Source organism: Equus asinus, chromosome 24 (genome assembly GCF_041296235.1).
Source record: "Equus asinus isolate D_3611 breed Donkey chromosome 24, EquAss-T2T_v2, whole genome shotgun sequence".
Taxonomy (NCBI): domain Eukaryota; kingdom Metazoa; phylum Chordata; class Mammalia; order Perissodactyla; family Equidae; genus Equus; species Equus asinus.
Genome location: NC_091813.1, coordinates 41,382,029 through 41,401,270, shown reverse-complemented (window position 1 = coordinate 41,401,270; position 19,242 = coordinate 41,382,029). Strand labels below are relative to the sequence as shown.

At 39.6% G+C, this 19,242-nt stretch overlaps 1 protein-coding gene across 2 annotated transcripts; it reads left to right on the top strand.

Annotated features, from left to right (window-relative positions):
* Nucleotides 1-283: 283 nt before the first annotated feature.
* POPDC3 (popeye domain cAMP effector 3) lies at nt 284-18,837 on the top strand. 2 transcript variants are annotated; one of them, XM_044757458.2, is made up of 5 exons: nt 297-448; nt 2,385-2,600; nt 15,338-16,072; nt 16,998-17,106; nt 18,373-18,837. In XM_044757458.2, the coding sequence occupies exons 3-5, from the start codon at nt 15,558-15,560 to the stop codon at nt 18,652-18,654; spliced, it is 906 nt and encodes a 301-aa protein (XP_044613393.1). In that variant the 5' UTR covers nt 297-448; nt 2,385-2,600; nt 15,338-15,557; the 3' UTR covers nt 18,655-18,837. The 2 variants fall into 2 exon arrangements, with proteins under 2 accessions (XP_044613394.1, XP_044613393.1); XM_044757459.2 differs by lacking the exon at nt 2,385-2,600 and having other exon boundaries at nt 284-448.
* The last annotated feature ends 405 nt before the right edge of the window (nt 18,838-19,242 follow it).

The window sequence follows — 19,242 nt, the reverse complement described above, 5'->3', positions numbered from 1 at the left end:
GGGGTGAGAGGCGCGCAAACAGTTGCTCTTCCTTGCAGGAGTCAACTCCATCGCTGTCTGCCTAGTGTAACAACGAATACCTGGTTTGTTTTATAACCGTCAGCAGTGTGCACCTCGGGGAACCCGTCTTTGCAAACTTCGGTGCGCAGCGGCCACTAGCTTTCTCAGCAACCGGGCAACCCGAGGCCGTGCCGCCTGCGCCCACAGGGCCGGGGCTGCCCGGGCCCCGCCGCCCCCGCCCTGCCCGCTGCGCCCGGGGCGCGCGCCCGTGCCGGCCCCTCCCGCGCCGCCGCGCCGCGCCGCTCGGAGCAGGCTGCTGGACGGGCGCCGGGCGCCGAGGGGCGCGGGGCGGCGAGGAGCGCGCGAGCCGCCCGGCGGGCCCGGCGCGCTCGCCTGGGACACTTCCGCGGGCGCCAGGCCCGAACTCCGCGCGGGGCCTGGAACGCAGGTAAGGAGGGGAGCCCGGGGCGCTCCGGCCGCCGCCGCCGGCCCGGAGCTGCGCGCCCCCTCGCCCCTCGCGGCGCTGGGCGCCACTTGGCCGGCGCGGCTGCTGCCCCCGGAGCGCCCGTGCCTCGGCGCCCTGGGCCCACGCGCTGCCCACGGCCGCGCCGCTCTAACCCGCTCGGGCCGCCTGCGAGCCCGGGGCCGGGCGGGCTGAGCGTCGGCTGCAGCGGGCTCCGCGCGCCGGCCCGGGGACGCGAGGCGTCCGCCCCCGAGGCGCAGCTTCCCCCAGACCTTCTGTGGGTCACCCTCTCGCCCCAGGCACCTTGGAGCGCAGAGAAAAAGGCCGGACTTTTAAAGGAGAAAAGCTGGTCCAAGGGACCCTGACGGTCTTTGGTTTCACCTTGGGGACGTCGTGGCCCGGCTGGGAGTTTCCTTCCCTCGTCTGCAAAGGGCCTGACCAGGGTCAGTGTTTCCACACTGAGCTGGAGGCACGAGAAAGATCCCTCGTCGAAGGGCACGCTGACCTGCTTTCTCTAATTGGGGAATCCCCCTGCCAAAAAAGAAAAAGAAATATGGAAACCACTAAATTACCTCCCTCATCACCAAGCTCGGTTCCAGAAGTATCATACATTTTGAGGGTCTGTATTTTAGGAAAAGATTAAAGGCACAGAACCAAAGTTAGTAATAGGGTTATGGCCAAAAATTTTGTTTTGGCCAGGAGACATTTGCAAAAAGTGGAAAAGTTCTATATGTAAATAATAAATGGAAAAGTAGAAGCTTTTGAACACAATTTAGTTTGGTTTTACTTCTCGAATGCGGCAGTCTTCCTTCGGGACATTTTACTCTGACTTTTGTAGTTATGTATTTTGAATTTGCATGCTTGCATGTTGCAATTGAGTTTTATGGCAGTCTTAAAGTATTGTTCTCCGATCATACTAAGGTTTGGTGGCTATTTTCTGTTATTTTGAATACCAGGGACTGTTACGTGAACATATCCTTGTGTGACAGTACAGTAACTTGGCATTGTTCTTTGTGGCAATAGAAAACCAAACAAGAACGACGTGAAACAAAATATTAAACAAAACACAAATTGGATCTCTGTCCACATTTGCAAAATGAAGAGGTCTGGCTGATCCCAGGTGATCCTAAAGGCTCTTTGCTTCCCTGAGAGACTGTTTGTCTTTTGAAGAATTTGGAATACAAATATTAATTGAAATCTAGAGTAAGATATTATCTGTACTAAAATTTTATACATTTAAACTGGGAGACATTTGATAGTTGAGTTTCTTTAATTTTATTAATCTCTCAAAACAGCTGAATCATTGTACATCCTGTGCTTCTAAATGGTGACATTCTATGCTAGTAAATAAAAATGTGTCATGGGAAACCAAAATCTGATATTTCTTACCACAAAACTGACTAATAGGGTTGACACGCTGGAGCATTCACACCTGTTTATTTTCAAACAGTCTCCGGGAAAGCCCAAGAATGGTTATGAAGCATTTGCTGTAGTATATGAGTATAACAACACATAAGCAACGTGGCAGGCAAGAAGTTTCAAAATTGCTTTGGAAAATATCCACGGTAGATTTGCAAGCCTGCAAATTGTAATTGAAATCGTTTTCTGTAATTATGGCTGTTGGTCAGCTGGGATTATGAGCTATAGAGAGTAAGTAAGAATTCACCTCCAATTAATGGAAGAGTATATTGAATCATTAATTAGATTCTTTTTTTAAGGAAAATGTTTCTTTTATCTAAGTAGTTATAGGAAAATGTCTTAAAGTGAAAGTTACAACAGGTATTTTCTAAATTAAATAAAGAACCAAAAATTGCTGACAAAGTCCCATTAACAATGCTGGATCCTCTTCCAACCCAGAGCATTCGGGGATTAATTCACATAGACCCAAAGTGACACCTTCTCATTTTGTGTTCTTCAACAGAAGGATAATCTCTAGTGACTCTCGCACACACTCTGAAATTGGGAGGAGGGAGTTAAATTCTAGAAGGACAAGCAGCTGGCTGAGCCTATGGAAGAATCTTCATCTCTCTCAGCCTCATTTTCCACCCTGAACAATGCTGATAATACTATTTAGGTTGCAGAGTTGCTGTGACTCCGAAATGGGTCAGTGTATGGAAGACCGAGTGCCTGGCACATGGTAAGAACACAGCTAATCTTAGTCCCCATCTTGCTTGGTAGGTGTTTGCTTATTGACTGAACAAACCATAGGATGAACAGGAGGTTACAGTTTTTGCTTTTAATTTTAAAAGCACTGTGTGGCAAAATCTTGATAATTGTTAAATCTGGGTAATGGCTGGATGGGGGATTTATTATATACTATTTTTTGTTTTTGTGTGTTTAAAATTATCCATCAGAAAAATATTTGTGTGAAGCTGAAAAAAACAGATATTTCTAATCTAGCATTTGATTTTAAATTGCATTTTTGAAATTCAATATGGACTCCAAGGATAAACACAGTTATATACAGGGAACAAGTGGGTAAGGAATGGTACCAGAGAACAAGCCATGGTGATCTTCAGTTTTTTGTGGAATTTTTTTATTATGAAGAAGATCCAAAAAGATGACAGTGTTGATGTTTGTTAATTCTGGTTGTTGGGTTCATGGGTTTTTATTATATTCGTTGAAATTTTTGTACTTAAAGTTTTTCAAATTAATGTAAAATCACCTTATTGTTTTATAAAACTATTATAAAGAATGCAAACAATACAGGTATATACAAAGAAGAAAGTAAAAGTTGTATCCCACCATCTAGAAATAATAACTACCCTTAACATTAAGTGAAAATCATTCTGTATGTCTTTCTTTGCATTCATATAAATAGAAGGATACTGACACATTACTATATAGTATGCTACTCCGGTGACACATATAATGTTTGGTGTTTCTTTGTCTTTTTTTGTTTTTGGTCTTTGATGGAAGTTCTAAAAAACAGGCTTATTTGCATTCTGATTTTAAGACTTTAGACTGTCTTATAAAATGTAGCATTTCTTAAAAGATTTAGTATGCAACAACTGACTTTAAATGTTTTAAGTAGCTTACGTTTGTTTGCAGATAAGACGTATTTTTAGCTATTTAAAATAGATCTCATAATTTAAAACTAGGCTTAGTGTCAACATTTGAATTTCACTAAAATGCAAGCTCCATGAGGGCAGGGATTTATTGCATTATTGCAAATATTAATACTATTTTACTGACCATCTGAAACTTAATGATACAGCCAATTATGCTATAATGCTTCTTTTGCAAACAAGTATCATTCCAATGCAATTGATCTATCAGGGAATAATTTGAACATAATGTGAATCTTGCGCTTGCTTATGCATGACTAACCCAGCCAGAAACACCAAGTGAACACATTGAGCTGCAACCAGCTGACCTTAGCCATGTAAGAATGCACAAAACACAAAACACACACACTTCTCAAACATCCACCTTGGTTCACCGCATGTTAGCCTACAAGATTGTGTTCTGCTGTTCTTACACACTTGTGAACCTTTCTATATAAAAACACACTTATTCAACATCTCACACATGTCTAAGCATCTTGATTGAAAAATGCCAAATAGTACGTGCAGAGGAAAGCTTTAATATTGAAGAGAAACTTGAGATAATCAAACACATTGAAAGAATCAAGAGAACATGTGGCATTTCCTGACTAGCAGGAATAGGGAATAATCCGCATTGCAGATCATGACACGCAGCACCAGCAAAATAAGAGACCTCAATGGCTAGAATAACTTCTAGTACTGCAAGGTCAATAATAAGAAGGCTGAAAGAAATAGAAGAAATGGAAAGATTGTTGAGCATGTGGATTGAGAACCAAACAGTGAACAGTCTTTCTCCCAATCCAAGAGAAAGCTGTATCTCTATAGGAACACCTAGAAAGAGAATCCCCACGCCCCAGAGATGGGCTCCTTCTCCTGCTAGTAGTGGCTGGTTTGGTGGTTTCAAACATTGCTGACCCTGGTGTGTGGACCACCTGCTTATTTAGCCAGAAAAAAACAAAAAAGAAAAGATGATAGCCAATTAGCTAGCACACATGAACTTGTTAGACATGTTTGCCAGAAACGAACATAAGAACCTGAACTAAATAAACGTAGGAAAAGGGAGTATGTTTGCTGCGTTTATGTCACCTGGAGGAGAGGCAAATGTGTCTGTCTTTGATTCCTATCAAGAGAAGACTACATAATGTATCCACGGATCCAGCTTCTCTTGCATCTTTCATCAGGAATCTCTGGTGAACCTACTCCATGACATAATGGCAGGCCATCAAAAGTGAATGGCTCCAGGGCTGACCCAGTGGCAAAGTGGTTAGTTCACTCACTCTGCTTTGGCAGCCTGGGGTTCACAGGTTCGGATCCCAGGCACAGACCTAGCACCACTTGTCAAGCCATACTGTGGCAGCATCCCACATAAAATAGAGGAAGATTGGCACAGATGTTAGCTCAGGGCCAATCTTCCTAACAACAAAAAGTGAATGGTTTCCTGCTTGTGCCTTTAACCATTTCCAGGATATGGAGAAGTCAGAAGAACGTGAAACAGAGCATGAGGTTTGTTTATTTAAAACAATCAAATGACAAGCTTGAAAAGGAGAAGTTTACTGCTGTTTCTTCCAATCAAGAATTGTGGGGCGCTGAGTGATTCAACATAGGACCCACCCTCCTATCCCTCTGTTGCTTGAAAAATTGTAATTTCTCAAGAAGACTTATAAATTCATTGAACCTAGAACTGAAGGGAGAGATCAAGAATGTTGATTTGTTCCCTTAAGTCCAGATATTTAGATTCATAGAGAACATGAAGCAGTACGTCATGGCAGTTGAGAGAGCAGACACTTGCATCTGCCTGCCTAGGAATGAAGCTGGGCTCTATTTGTGTGTCCTCAGGCAACATACTTAACTACCTCAGTTTTCTCATCTGTAAAATGGGGACAATAAAACTATCTACTTCAAAAAGTTGTGGGGATTAAATGACAGTATTTTAAGGTTCTTAGAAATATGCCTGGCACTTAGTAAGTAAATGCTCAGTAAATGTTAGATGCTGGTAGTAGTAGTGGTGGTAGTAGGAGTATATGAGGATTATGAAGATGGCAACTAGATATTGCAATAATTTCCCATCTCACCTCATCTGGTCTTCGTGGAGTCACACAATTAGAAGAATTACAGAGCTATTTGTTTTCAGTCTCTATGGGCTGTCTTTTGAGGGTCCATCTCTGGATGTGTTTGAAACATCAAGTGTTTGCTGTATACCTATGGCTCAATTTCACAGAGAACTGACTGAGCTGAAAGTCAGCCCAGGATACGTAGTATTGCAAGAATTTTGGAGATATGAATGGCATAACTATTCTGCAATTTGCGCGTGTGTCCAAATGCTTGACAGTGTTGGGGCCACCTGACTCCATGAAAGGAAAACCTGTGAAGTGGTGCTTGGAACCACCGTGAATTAAATGTAATTCCCAGGGTCTCTCATAGCATCTTGTTTTCCAGATACTATTGAAGAACCGTTCTCATCTGATTTTCCTGATTTAAATCTAGCAAGGATTGAGCGTCTTCTGTTCCATAGACCTGTATCCCAAGTCTATCATAAAAGATAGATGAAAAGCCTCATAGATAGTGAATACTCATAATTGCACGTGTGTGTTTGTATTCATTTTCTATTGCTTTGTAACAAATTACCACAAACCTAGTGGCTTAAAACAACAAAAATGTATTATCTCACAGTTTTTGTGGGTCAGGAGTCCAGGCATGGCTAAACTACTCAGGGCCTCACAAGCCTGCAATCCAGGTGCCAGTCACACTGCACTCCTCATTTAGAGTCCAGGGTCCTCTTCCAAGCTTTTCAGGTGGTTGGAAGAATTCGACTCCTTGAGGTTGTAGGACTGAGGTCCCTGTGATCTTGGTAACTATTGTTTGGGGACTTCTTTCAGCTCAGAGAGGCACCAGCATTTTCTTGCCTTGTGGCCTCCACAGGCAGTTAACAACATGGTGTTTGCTTTCTTCCGGGCCAGTAGGAACATGTCTCTCTAATTTCCAGTCCCTCTCCAGTCCTACAGTGGAGTCTTATATAACTTAACATAATCACAGAAGGGACTATAATGTGGAGCATCCATCCCATCCCATTCACAGGTTCTGCCCACACTCAAGGAGAGGGGATTATAGGGCATGTGCACCAGCAGGAATCTTGGGGGCCATCTTAGAATTCTGCCTACCACAGTATGTGATAAAGTAAGAAATCAAACATGGCTGGAGATAATCAAATGTGACTTTAGCTGAGACATGAGAATCAGAGAAGACCGTGACAGCCTGTGGGCATGTTCTCTAATTTCCTCAAGTCTCAAGAAAAGCCACGCTCTCATTGGTGATGGAAGGTCAAAGGCATACTCCAGCCTAGGAGCCTGGTGGTGCATGAAGAGACTCATGTGTTATGTGAAAACAAAGGCTAGTGTGGACCCTCTGGAATCCAGAAGGCCACAATCCAATCTTCAGTACAAAATTTATGGGATGATGTGTCTGGGATTTCCAGTGTATTCCATGAGGTATCATCGGAAGATGAAATGGAAAAATAAAATCATGTATTGTAATTGCTTGGGAAAGTGGAATTCTCCTAAAGCAAATGGAAAAATCTTGCCTTCCTGGGTAGGATAAAGGGGCCAAGAACTATAGTGGAGTTGGCCACCTATATAGGCACAAACCAGATGGTGACATCTATGCCTTGGATAACATCTGAATGACTGTAGCATATGAATATTGCAGCCAGTATCATTTACATTTATATCAACTCTCTGTTCTTAATCTTAGATAGTTCTTCCACATTTATACACTTATACGTTATACATATGTACTGTTTGCACAGCATCATGCCAGGTCTTTTCATTTCCTGTCTCTGTTACCTGAGAGGCTCTAGACCAGCACTGTCCAAGAGAAATATAATGCAAACTACATATGTAATTTTAAATTTTCTAGTAGCAACATTAAAAAATAAGAAGAAATGGGGGCTGGCCTGGTGGCATAGTGGTTAAGTTCACGCACTCTGCTTCAGCAGCCTGGGCTTCGCAGGCTCGGATCCTGGGTGCAGACCCGGCACCGCTTGTCAACCCACGCAGTGGAATAGCTAGATAATATGGTAGATCTATTCTTAATTTTCTGAGGAAACTCCGTATTGTTTTCCATAGTGGCTGCACCAGTTCGTGCTCCCACCAGCAGTGTATGACGGTTCCCTTCTCTCCACATCCTCTCCAACACTTATTATTTCCTGTTTTGTTAATTATAGCCATTGTGATGGGAGTGAGGTGGTATCTCATTGTAGTTTTGATTTGCATTTCCCTGATAGTTAATGACATTGAACATCTTTTCATGTGTCTGTTGAGCATCTGTATATCTTCTTTGGAGAAATCTCTGTTCAGATCTTTTGCCCATTTTTCAATTGGGTGGTTAGCTTTTTTGTTGTTGAGATGTATGAGTTCTTTGTATATTTTGAATATTAACCCTTTATCTGATAGATGGTTTGCAAATATCTTCTCCCAATTGTTAGGTTGTCTTTTCATTTTGTTGATGGTTTCCTTTCCTGTGCAGAAGCTTTTTAGGTTGAGGTAGTCCCATCTGTTTATTTTTTTCTGTTGTTTCCCTCGCCCGGTCAGATGTGATATTTGAAAAAATGCTGCTAAGACCAAGGTTGAAGAGCGTACTGCTATGTTTTCTTCAAGAAGTTTCATGGTTTCAGATCTTACATTCAAGTCTTTAATCCATCTTTAGTTGATTTTTGTGCATGGTGTAAGATAATGGTCTACTTTTATTCTTTTGCATGTGGCTGTCCACTTTTCCCAACACCATTCATTGACGAAACTCTCTTTACTCGATTGTATGTTCTTGGCTCCCTTGTTGAAAATTAGTTGTCACTGTATGTGTGGGTTTATTTCTGCGCTCTCGATTCTGTTTCATTGATCCATGTATCTGTGTTTGTGCCAGTACCATGCTGTTTTGATTACTATAGCTTTGTACCATATTTTGAAATCAGAGTGTGTGATACCTCCAGCTTTGTTCTTTTTTTCTCAGGATTGCTTTGGCTATTTGGGGTCTTTTGTTGTTCCATATAAATTTTAGGATTCTTTGTTCTATTTCTCTGAAAAATGTTGTTGGAACTTTGATAGGGATTGCATTGAATCTATAGATTCCTTTAGGAAGTATGGACATTTTAACTATGTTAATTCTTCCAATCCAAGAGCGTGGAATATCTTTCCATTTCTTTGTGTCTTTTTCAGTTTCTTTCAACAATGTTTGATAGCTTTTGGTGTACAAATCTTTCACCTCTTTGGTTAAGTTTGTTCCTAGGTATTTTATTCTTTTTGTTGCAATTGTAAATGGGACTGTATTCTTAAGTTTTTCTTTCTGCCTCTTCATTGTTAGTGTATAGAAACGCAACTGATTTTTCTGTTGGTTTTGTATCCTGCAACTTGACTGTATTCATTTATTATTTTTCAAAGTTTTTTAGTGGATTCTTTAGGGTTTTCTATATATAAAATCATGTCATCTGCAGATAGTGACAGTTTCACTTCTTCCTTTCCAATTTGGATCCCCTTTATTTCTTTTTCTTGCCTGATTGCTCTGGCTAGGACTTCCAATACTATGTTAAATAAGAATGGTGAAAATGGGCATCCTTGTCTGGTTCCTGTTCTTAGAGGGATAGCTTTCAGTTTTTCTCCATTGAGAATGATGTTAGCTGTGGGTTTGTCCTATATGGCCTTTATTACATTGAGGTATTTTCCTTCTGTACCCATTTTATTTAGAGTTTTTATCATAAATTGATGCTGTATTTTGTCAGTGCTTTCTCTGCTATTGAGATGATCATGTGATTTTTATTCTTCATTTTGTTAATGTGGTGTATCACATTGACTGATTTGTCGATGGTGAACCATCCCTGGAATAAATCCCATTTGATCATGGTGTATGATCTTTTTATTGTATTATTGTGTTTGATTTGCTAGTATTTTGTTGAGGATTTTTGCATCAATGTTTATTGGTGATATTGGCATGTAATTTTCTTTTTTTGTGTTGTCCTTATCTAGTTTTGGTATCAGGATAATGTTGGCTTCATAGAATGAGTTAGGAAGCTTCCCTCTCTTCAATTTTTTGGAAGAGTTTGATAAGGATAGGTATTAAGTCTTCTTTGAATGTTTGGTAAAATTCACCAGGGAAGCTGTCTGGTGCTGGGCTTTTATTTTGGGGAAGGTTTTTGATTACTGTTTTGATCGCCTTACTGGTGATTGGTCTATTCAAATTCTCTATTTCTTCTTGATTCAGTTTTAGAAGGTTGTGTGAGTCTAAGAATTTATCCATTTCTTCCAGATTATCAAATTTGTTGGTGTATAGCTTTTCATAGTATTCTCTTATAACCTTTTGTATTTCTGAGGTCTCTGTTATAATTTTTCCTCTTTCATTTCTGATTTTACTTATTTGAGCCTTCTCTCTTTTTCTCTTGATGAGTCTAGCTAAAGGTTTGTCAATTATTTATCTTTTCAAAGAACCACCTCTTGGTTTCATTGATTTTTTTCTAGTGTTTTTTTAGTCTCTGTTTCATTTATTTCTGCTCTGATTTTTATGATTTCCTTCCTTCTACTGATTTTGGGCTTTGTTTGTTCTTCTTTTTCCAGTTCCTTTAGGTGCACTGTTAGATTGTTTATTTGGGATTTTTCTCGTTTGTTGAGGTAGGCCTGAATTGCTATAAACTTCCCTCTTGGCAGCTTTTGCTGTATCCCATAGATTTTGGCATGTCATATTTTTATTTTAATTTGTCTCCAAGTATTTGTTTATTTATCCTTTGATTTCTTCATTGACCCAATCATTGTTCAGTAGCATTTTGTTTAATCTCCACATATTTGTGGCTTTTCTGATTTTATTCCTGTAGTTGATTTCAAGTTTCATAACTTCATGGTCAGAAAAGATGCTTGGTATTATTTGAGTCTTCTTAAATTTATTGAGACTTGTTTTGTGGCCTAATATGTGATCAATCCTTGAGAATATTATGTGAGCATTTGAAAAGATTGTGTATTCTGTGGTTTTTGCGTGGAATGCTCTATATATATCTACTAAGTCCATCTGGTCTAATGTGTCATTTAAGGCCAATGTTTCCTCATTGATCTTCTGTTTGGATGATCTATCCACTGTTGTAAGTGGATTGTTAAAGTCCCCTACTGTTATTGTGTTACAATCTATTTCTCCTTTTTTATCTGTTAATAATTGCTTTATATATTTAAGTGATCCTATGTTGGGTACATAGATATTTACAAGTGTTATATCCTCTTGTTGGAGTGTTCCCTTTATCATTATGTTGTGCCCTTCTTTGTCTCTTGTTACAGTTTTTGTTTTAAAGTCTATTCTGTCTGACGTAAGTATTGCTACCCCAGCTTTCTTTTCTTTGCCATTTGCATGGAGTATCTTTTTCCATCCCTTCACTTTCAATTTGTGAATGTCTTTAGGTCTGAAGTCTGTCTCTTGTATGCAGCATATGTATGGGTCTTGTTTTTTATCAAGTTAGCTAAACTGTGCTTTTTGATTGGAGCATTTAGTCCATTGACATTTAAAGTCGCTATTGATAAATATGTATTTATTGCCATTTTGTTACTTTTCTTCTGGGTGTTTTAGTAGTTCTTCTCTGTTCCTTTCTTCTTCTCTTGTCCTAGCACCCTTTAAAGTAGACAGAATAGGTGGTATTACCCTGTTTTACTGATGTATAAACATGCCTGAGTTCATCTAAGTAGCAGAGAGGAAACTAAAGCCTACATTTTCTGAAACCTGGTACTGTGGAAGCAGAATGATGTGGTTTAGACTGTGAGCTTCAGAGTCAGTCAGCGTGGATAGAATCTTAGTTCCAATATTAGTGGTGTGACCTTGAACAATTTACTTACCTTCTCTGAGGTTTGATTTTCTCATTTGTAAGATAGAGATAATAGTACCTTCCTTATGGGGTTGTTGTGAACATTATATGAGATAGTTTTTTAAATGTGTCTGGCATGTAGTTGCTGAGTAAATGTACCTCCCTGAGGATAAGTAAAGAAAACAGCTCTAAGTAAATGATTATTTCGCATATGGAACACATACCAAAGTTAGGATCTGATTCCAATTAATGAGCAGAATATTGATGGAATTTTGAGCTTCTGGGTTGCCTAGCAACCAAAACTAACTCAATACCACAAGCTCCCAGAGTAGTTGTTTTTAATCAGATCAGGAATTCAACTGCTCTTGAGGAACTCATCTTTTAAGAAGACAAAATTCCCCTATGAATTTGGAGTTGTGCGAGACATTTCAATAAGTGATGCCCCTACTCTTTAGTGTCTTTGTACTGAACTGTCTTGGATGTTGAGATCATCCCCACTTCTGATCCCCTAGGTGACAGAAGGTGTTAGAATAGCTGTTAAATTGGATAGAGAGTGGGAATGGAGAAGGGAGAGTGTTTGTACTTCTCTACCAATGTATTCAGTCAACATTCATTGAGTGCCAGGGTCAGAAATATAAAAACATTTGTCTTTGCTCCTTAAGGATTTTGGAATCTAGGAGAGGAACTCAGTCAATGTTGACCAGTAATACAGCAAATTATTTCATGAGTGGCTGTCTATGTCCCTGGCAGTATTCTAAGCATTATGGATTGAGCAGTACAAGCGGATATAGCAGGTCTTAAATATCCACTGTTAGGATTATTATTTTCTTGGCAGACCACTCCTGGCAGAATATCCCACTGTCTCCCAACACGTTAATATCAGATTCACAGCCTTGAAAGGCGGCATTGCCTGCTGGAGAGGGCATGAAGCTGAGCGGAGGGGGCCTTGAGCTTCCACCCGACTGCTGCGACTTACTGCCACTTTTACCTGAAGCAAGTCACTCAACCAGTCTTGTAGCCTGCTTCTCTCATTTGTAAGCTGGGCATGATTTAGATTCTGCCTCCCTCATGGAAGTAAATGTGATGCAATGACATAATAAATGTACAAGTTCCGAACAGATAAATGCAGTTTCTGAGCTAACCCTCATCAGTTTGCCACCAAGTTTCTATCACATTTCATTGCGCATCCTTGGACCTTCCTTTACATTTTCTTATTCCTTTAGAGCTCAGGGTCTTAAAATTTAAAGAGGAAAAAGCAGTGAGCTTGAATTATTGTGTTTATGTGCACTTAATTTTGTCTCCCTCATTTGCATCTCTGTATGCTAACTTCTTTTGCAGGGAAGATCACCTTTATTGCTTAAGAAATCCATTGTGCCACTTTGGCATCTCAGCATTTATTTACCCCAAAACATGACTTAAGGCCTCCAGGCCTTTAAAGCAGCAGCTGGTTGATGAATCATATTCAACATTCATATAGTGGTGCTGGCACGTATCAGAGGAACACTCATGCTCATCACCTGCCCCTGTCAGTCCTTCCCTTTCTAATAAAGTTCATCTGTTTTGGTGACTGAATAAAAACACACCAAGTGGAGAAAGGCTGGGTGTGGAGTAATTTAATCAGGGCAAGTCAGCACGCTGTGTTGAGTGATACAGTATCAAGGATAGGAAGATGGTTGGGTAGCAGCTTATTCAAACAGAAGCCAACCGGAAAAGGCTTCTGTTCCTCTTATTTTTTTTTTAATTGGCCCTGAGCTAACATCTGTTGCCAATCTTTTTTTATTCTTCTTCTCCTCCCCAACCCCCCCCCCCCGCCCCCAGTACATAGTTGTATATTCTAGTTGTGAGTGCCCCTGGTTCTGCTATGTGGGATGCCGCCTCAACATAGCTTGATGAGCAGCAGTGCTAGGTCCGTGCCCAGGATCCAAACTGGTGAAACCCTGGGCCCCCAAAGTGAAGTGTGCGAACTTAACCACTGGGCCACGGGGCCAGCCCACACATTTCCTCTTATAATCATAGCTGGTCACACTGCTGGAACTTAAGTAACCCACCATCTCTCTCAAGTCACGATGTTAAGGGGACAAGATTCCCATAAGCTCCGTCTGAATTGCTACCAACATTTCTATATGGCCTTTCTCTCTTAGCTTCATTTTAACATTGAGTCGAGAATTATAAATTTTAAGGAAGTTCAAACCAAAGTTCAGAGCTCTGCTAGCAGTGCTTTTGAATATTGGCTTTAATGGCTGTGTTCGGTATCCTGAGGAATTGATTAAAATATCCTAGTGTTTTGTTGTTGTTTCAAATATCCTAGTTTTAAAAGTAAAACAGCAGGGAGACTGACATTTGCAGGCTGGTATTTTGCAGTTCTCACTACTCATTGTATTTTTAAAAATTTTTTCTTTGTTGTGAACATCCAGGAATATATATATATAGTTTTGTGTTTTGTTTAAGAGGAAAAAGTAAACATGTTCCGGGGGCTGGTCTGCCTTCAATCTCATCGTCCACAGAGTGATGGGGGGAGGCAATCCTTAGGGGGATGCAGAATGTTTAAAGTGCATTTGAAAGCAGCTTAAGTAAAAACAACAATATGACTGTAAGTTAGGGGTCTGTGTTACTGTTTTTTTAATGACTCACCTGGTGGTGTTCTTGAAGTCATTACTTGCTGAGAAAAGAATCACTATCCAAGATGAAGAACCAGGAACTTCAACGACAGCAGCTCCTTTATTTCCACTTCTAGTTCTGTTGGTGATTACGCTGTCCCCTTTTTAACTTCACCTAAGTCATTTTCACCTCCATATGTGTATTTTTTTTCTAGGAGACCAGATCTGTGATATCTGATATTTTATTAACAGGTGTTCTGGAAATAATCCATCTCAAAAATAAAAACACTAAATATAGCACACAAGTTCAAGGCTTTTGAATGTTATTATGACTTTAAAAAATCAGTCTACTGAATGCTTCACATGGAAACCATTTACTGTTAAGAAACCTGGTGGTAAATGATACATATCCTGCAGCTCTGTCATCATGGTTAAATCTCTCCTGAGTCAGATCACTTATTAGCATTTTTCCCATATGGCTGAAAGGGTAGAGAATGTATGTGCAGAGGAACAAGTCAGTAACATTTTTGACCATCTGGTAAATAAATGTGTAAGTAGCAGGAATCTTAATATTATTGGTTTCGTTATAAGGATGCAACCTCCAACCTGAAATAGGTTCTAATATAGTAAAGTAGAACTGAATTTATATTTCTCAAATAATTTTGATGTAATTTATTAAACATTTCACAGTCTACTATGTGCTCTTAAAATCTGACTCCTAATTATGTGTTTCCTATGTTTATTGATTCATCAGGGCTCCTTATAATGCCCAGTTTAAAATATTTCGTGAGAGGTCACGTGATTGAATCCAGCTTTATAGGCTCAAGTGCTGAAAGTCTGCTCTGCCACCAACTATTGTATGGCCTGGGATGAATTACTTGGCCTCTCTGAGCCTTGAATTCATTTGTAAAGAGTGAATAATATATTGTCAAACAGTATCTCTTAAAGGGTGGGCCATAGAAAGCCATCAATTGACATATCAAAATCACGTGGGAAGCTTGTTCAAGATACCAACACATAGGCCCCATCCTCAGAGACTCTGAGTTAATATGTCTAGAAACAGTCTGTGAACCTGCATTCCCAGTTACTGTCCCAAGTGATTCTGAGGTATGCTGAACTACCGTTATGGAGATTAGCTGATTATAGTACTTAGCTTTCTGGAAAAATATGTAGTTAGCTAATTCAAAGAAATATTAAAATTTCTGTAAATAATTTATTATTAATAAGCACAACTCTAAAAAAGTGCATTTTAAACCTTGGAAATTTAACACTTGCGACAGCATTTGTGCTTAAAATATTCTGACTTCATAGAAAATAGTCTGTCAACTTGATTAAGTAATGCTAGTGATTCATTAAAATACCTCTCAATTCTCCTTGTTTAATTAGACCCTTTCTATTTTTTCTTGCACAGTAACCACAAAATATTTGTCGACTAGAACTGAACCAGGAGCCCAGATGAACTTAAAGAAGCTAGCATGGGATTCTTAGTTTTTCAGGATCAGTACACAGCAAACCCTTAATCACCACAACTCCAGCGTCCAGGCTATCTCTGGTTTTGTGAAGACTTAGCGAAACTCTGATGATGGAAAAGCAAGGGACTTAATTACTTGCTTCAGTATCATCCCACATCAATGGAAAGTGAACCACGCAGTGGTCCGGCCATGGAGAGAAATTCAACTTTATGGAAGAACCTAATAGATGAACACCCAGTCTGCACCACCTGGAAGCAAGAGGCCGAAGGAGCCATTTACCATCTTGCCAGTATTTTATTTGTCGTAGGTTTTATGGGTGGCAGTGGATTCTTCGGCCTCCTTTACGTCTTCAGTTTGCTGGGCTTGGGTTTTCTCTGCTCCGCTGTCTGGGCTTGGGTAGATGTCTGTGCAGCTGACATATTTTCCTGGAATTTTGTACTGTTTGTCATCTGCTTCATGCAGTTTGTTCATATTGCATATCAAGTTCGCAGCATAACCTTTGCCCGAGAATTCCAGCTATTGTACAGCTCCATTTTCCAGCCTCTGGGGACCTCTTTGCCCGTCTTCAGAACAATTGCTCTGAGCTCTGAAGTGGTTACTTTGGAAAAGGAGCACTGTTATGCCATGCAAGGGAAAACCTCCATTGATAAACTCTCCCTGCTTGTTTCAGGAAGGTGTGTACTCTTGGTGCTTACATGTCTTTCCTCTCTCTGAGTTATTAGCTTGTGTTTCTTTGTTCTACCTTTTTCCATCGTGGCGTAGGATAGTCCTGGGCGGCATTTAGCACCCTGAGGCATGAGAAAGCCCTTGACACATGACTCATGGAACACAGGCATTTAGGGCACCTGATATTGTTTACTTGAAGCAAGATATAATCTAGAGCTTTAATATTTTTTCTTAGAAATCAAATGTATGAATTGGTTTGTCTGGACATGCTAATCACTGAGAGTCAAGAAGAGGATGACGTCAGCTTGAATTAATAGAATACTTACATTGGCATGCAAAGTATTTTAAACAGACTCTGATAGGGCTTTCTTTTGTGTAATAGAGAACATTTAAACTTTATAGTGAAAAAGTTTTTTCAGCAAATTCTAGCGATTGCTCACTTGCTAGCGGGGGGAGGTTGTACCTCATTTATATATAGGTACAGATATAGATATACACATTGCAAACAGAAAGTTTGGGGGAGGAAACAATAATGTGTTTAGGTTTTTAAAAGGTTAAAAGTTTACGGAGATATTTACAGTTCTTCCATGTTCTCTTACTTAATTTAAAATCTGACTGAGTGCATTGAGACTTTTTATTGAAGTATAATACACACGCATAAATGGGCACATGTCATCAGTGTATAGCTTGATGAATTTTCTGATGAATTTCACCCAGTCTTCTAGAATCCTAACTGTGTGAAGAACATCAGTACATGAATCTTATAGGAGATTTTGTCACTCATTGTAATGTATGAATTTAATATTTTGCCCTTTAAAAATTTAAAAGCCAGAAAGGTCATCAGAGATCTAAAATACTGCTCTCACCCCTTGCCCCCAGTTTTGTGCTGGCTTTCTCTTTCCCTGATAAATGATGTTCTTTGTGTTTGGGTAGGATCAGAGTGACAGTTGATGGCGAGTTTCTGCATTACATTTTCCCCTTCCAGTTCCTGGATTCTCCTGAGTGGGACTCACTGAGACCCACAGAGGAAGGCCTTTTTCAGGTAAGGGATAACGACCACACAGTGCACACTGCTTCTTCCACACAGATAAGCGAGGTTTGTTTAAAAACAGGCAGACAAACATAAGAGCAGATGATGGAGGAATCATTTATACATAACTTGGGAAGTACTTTGCAGCATGCATCGCTTCCAGTGCCATTTGACTCTTGCTCATTAATCTCACTTTATACAGGTCCAGCAACAAGGAGAAGAATGATTATTATATATGAGATAAAAGAGTCCGTGATAAATATTCTTAAATTTTCCTTTGCTTAACTGCATATATGAGAATTAAAATATAATTAATTGAGATTTGACTGTAAACTAAACACTGCCACTGTGACAGTTTAGAAAATCACTGAGAATGACAAATCTACCCTTTATTACAAGTTAAGTGATTTTTTAAAATTTTTAATCCTGATGGATTTCACTTGTTTTCTAGCAACAAAATGCTAAACTTCCTGTCACTACTCTGCTGCCAAGTCTGGTAGTTTTGAAATATAATCATTTCAGTAGGTTCTGTCTATTATGGTATACGGTTTTCTTATGATTAACACTTGTAACACACGTGTGTGTATACAAATACACATTCATATACATATTCAGAATAGGTAAATAAATTCTATTTTGTACTACAAAAATTGGATTAGGGCTAAATGTCCCAGGTCTTCGGGATTGACTTGGAAATACTTCTCTAACATTAGCCAATTTTATTAGTTTTCAGTATCAAGTGGCTCTTACTTCAGTAAAATGCAAAATATAGATCCCTGAATGTAGAAAATGGATAAGTTGGAGATGGGCACAACGTTGTGATTATTCATGTTGTAAATTATATCTATAGTAATAAATTCTGTAGTTTGACTTGCTGTTTTTCCAATATATTGTGGGTCAGTAGGCTTTTTTAATCCTAAAAAAAAGGAGCAAGTGAAATTCATTTAAAATTGGGGGCAAAAAAAAAGTGTGGCAGTGGGGCTGGCCCCATAGTCTAGTGGTTAAGTTCAGTGCATTCCACTTCAGCGGCCCATGGGTGTGGACCTAGCACCACTCATCAAGCCATGCTGGGGCGGTGTCCCACATAGCAGAACTAGAAGGACCTACAACTAGAATATACAAATATGTACTGGGGGGGTGCTTTGGGGAGAAGAAAAAAAAGAGGAAGATTGGCAACAGATGTTAGCTCAGAGCCAATCTTAAGAAAAAAGAAAAAAGTGTGGCAGAACTTTTCTTGCTTCCTAATCTTTGCTTACATGTGGTCTTATGGTTTTTCAGGTAACCCTCACAGCAGAAACTGATTGTCGATATGTGTCTTGGAGGAGAAAGAAATTATATTTGCTCTTCGCTCAACACCGTTACATCTCTCGCCTGTTTTCGGTTTTAATTGGCAGTGACATTGCAGATAAACTCTATGCCTTGAATGACAGGATATATATAGGAAAAAGATACCACTACGATATTCGGTTGCCCAACTTCTATCAAATGTCAAGTCCAAAAATGCCTAGAACACCCCTGACAGGACATTTTCGGAATTCCAGACAACATTGTGATAAATGACGTTGAAGTCTGAAGTTTTGTAATTATAAACAAGACTCTCTTCATCATTCCCCCAAAGAAATAGCTAAATACAGAAAATTGAGCTTACTAATATTTTTATAAATCAAATTCAGAGGCAAGATGTCATTGCCAGCTGTTTTATTCATCTCAACTTCTGCATTGTGAATAAATTTTACAAATTTTTCTGTATTTCTTATTGGAATAAATGGGGGAGGATGAATAACTCTGGGCAGTTTGCCCTTTTCTGCGTCAGAACTGGGAGAATGAAATTTTGCATTCTCAAATATTTCCTCAGATTTATTCAAATCTATAGTCTTGTCCTATTGAGTTGGGCATTGCTTCTCAAGGAGCAGCCAGAAGTTCTCTTGGCATGAGAGTGGGTTGCTACTGTCCACATCAGTCTTTCCAGAACTCACTTTTTGCACCCCTGATGAAAGCAAAATGTACTATTGTAGTGGGCAGCAATTATTTATTTCAAGTGTGAAGTTATTTAATATGACTAGAAAGTAGAATAAATGCAAGAGATGATAATATACCAATCTTGAAGACTATTTTATTGCTACAAATAATTCATCAGCTTAATCTTTA

Coding starts and splice junctions, on each gene's coding strand:
- POPDC3 (XM_044757459.2), top strand. CDS start 15,558: ATGGAAAGTGAACCACGCAGTGGTCCGGCCATGGAGAGAAATTCAACT. Junction 16,073..16,997: donor TCCCTGCTTGTTTCAGGAAG/GTGTGTACTCTT, acceptor GTGTTTGGGTAG/GATCAGAGTGACAGTTGATG. Junction 17,107..18,372: donor CAGAGGAAGGCCTTTTTCAG/GTAAGGGATAAC, acceptor ATGGTTTTTCAG/GTAACCCTCACAGCAGAAAC.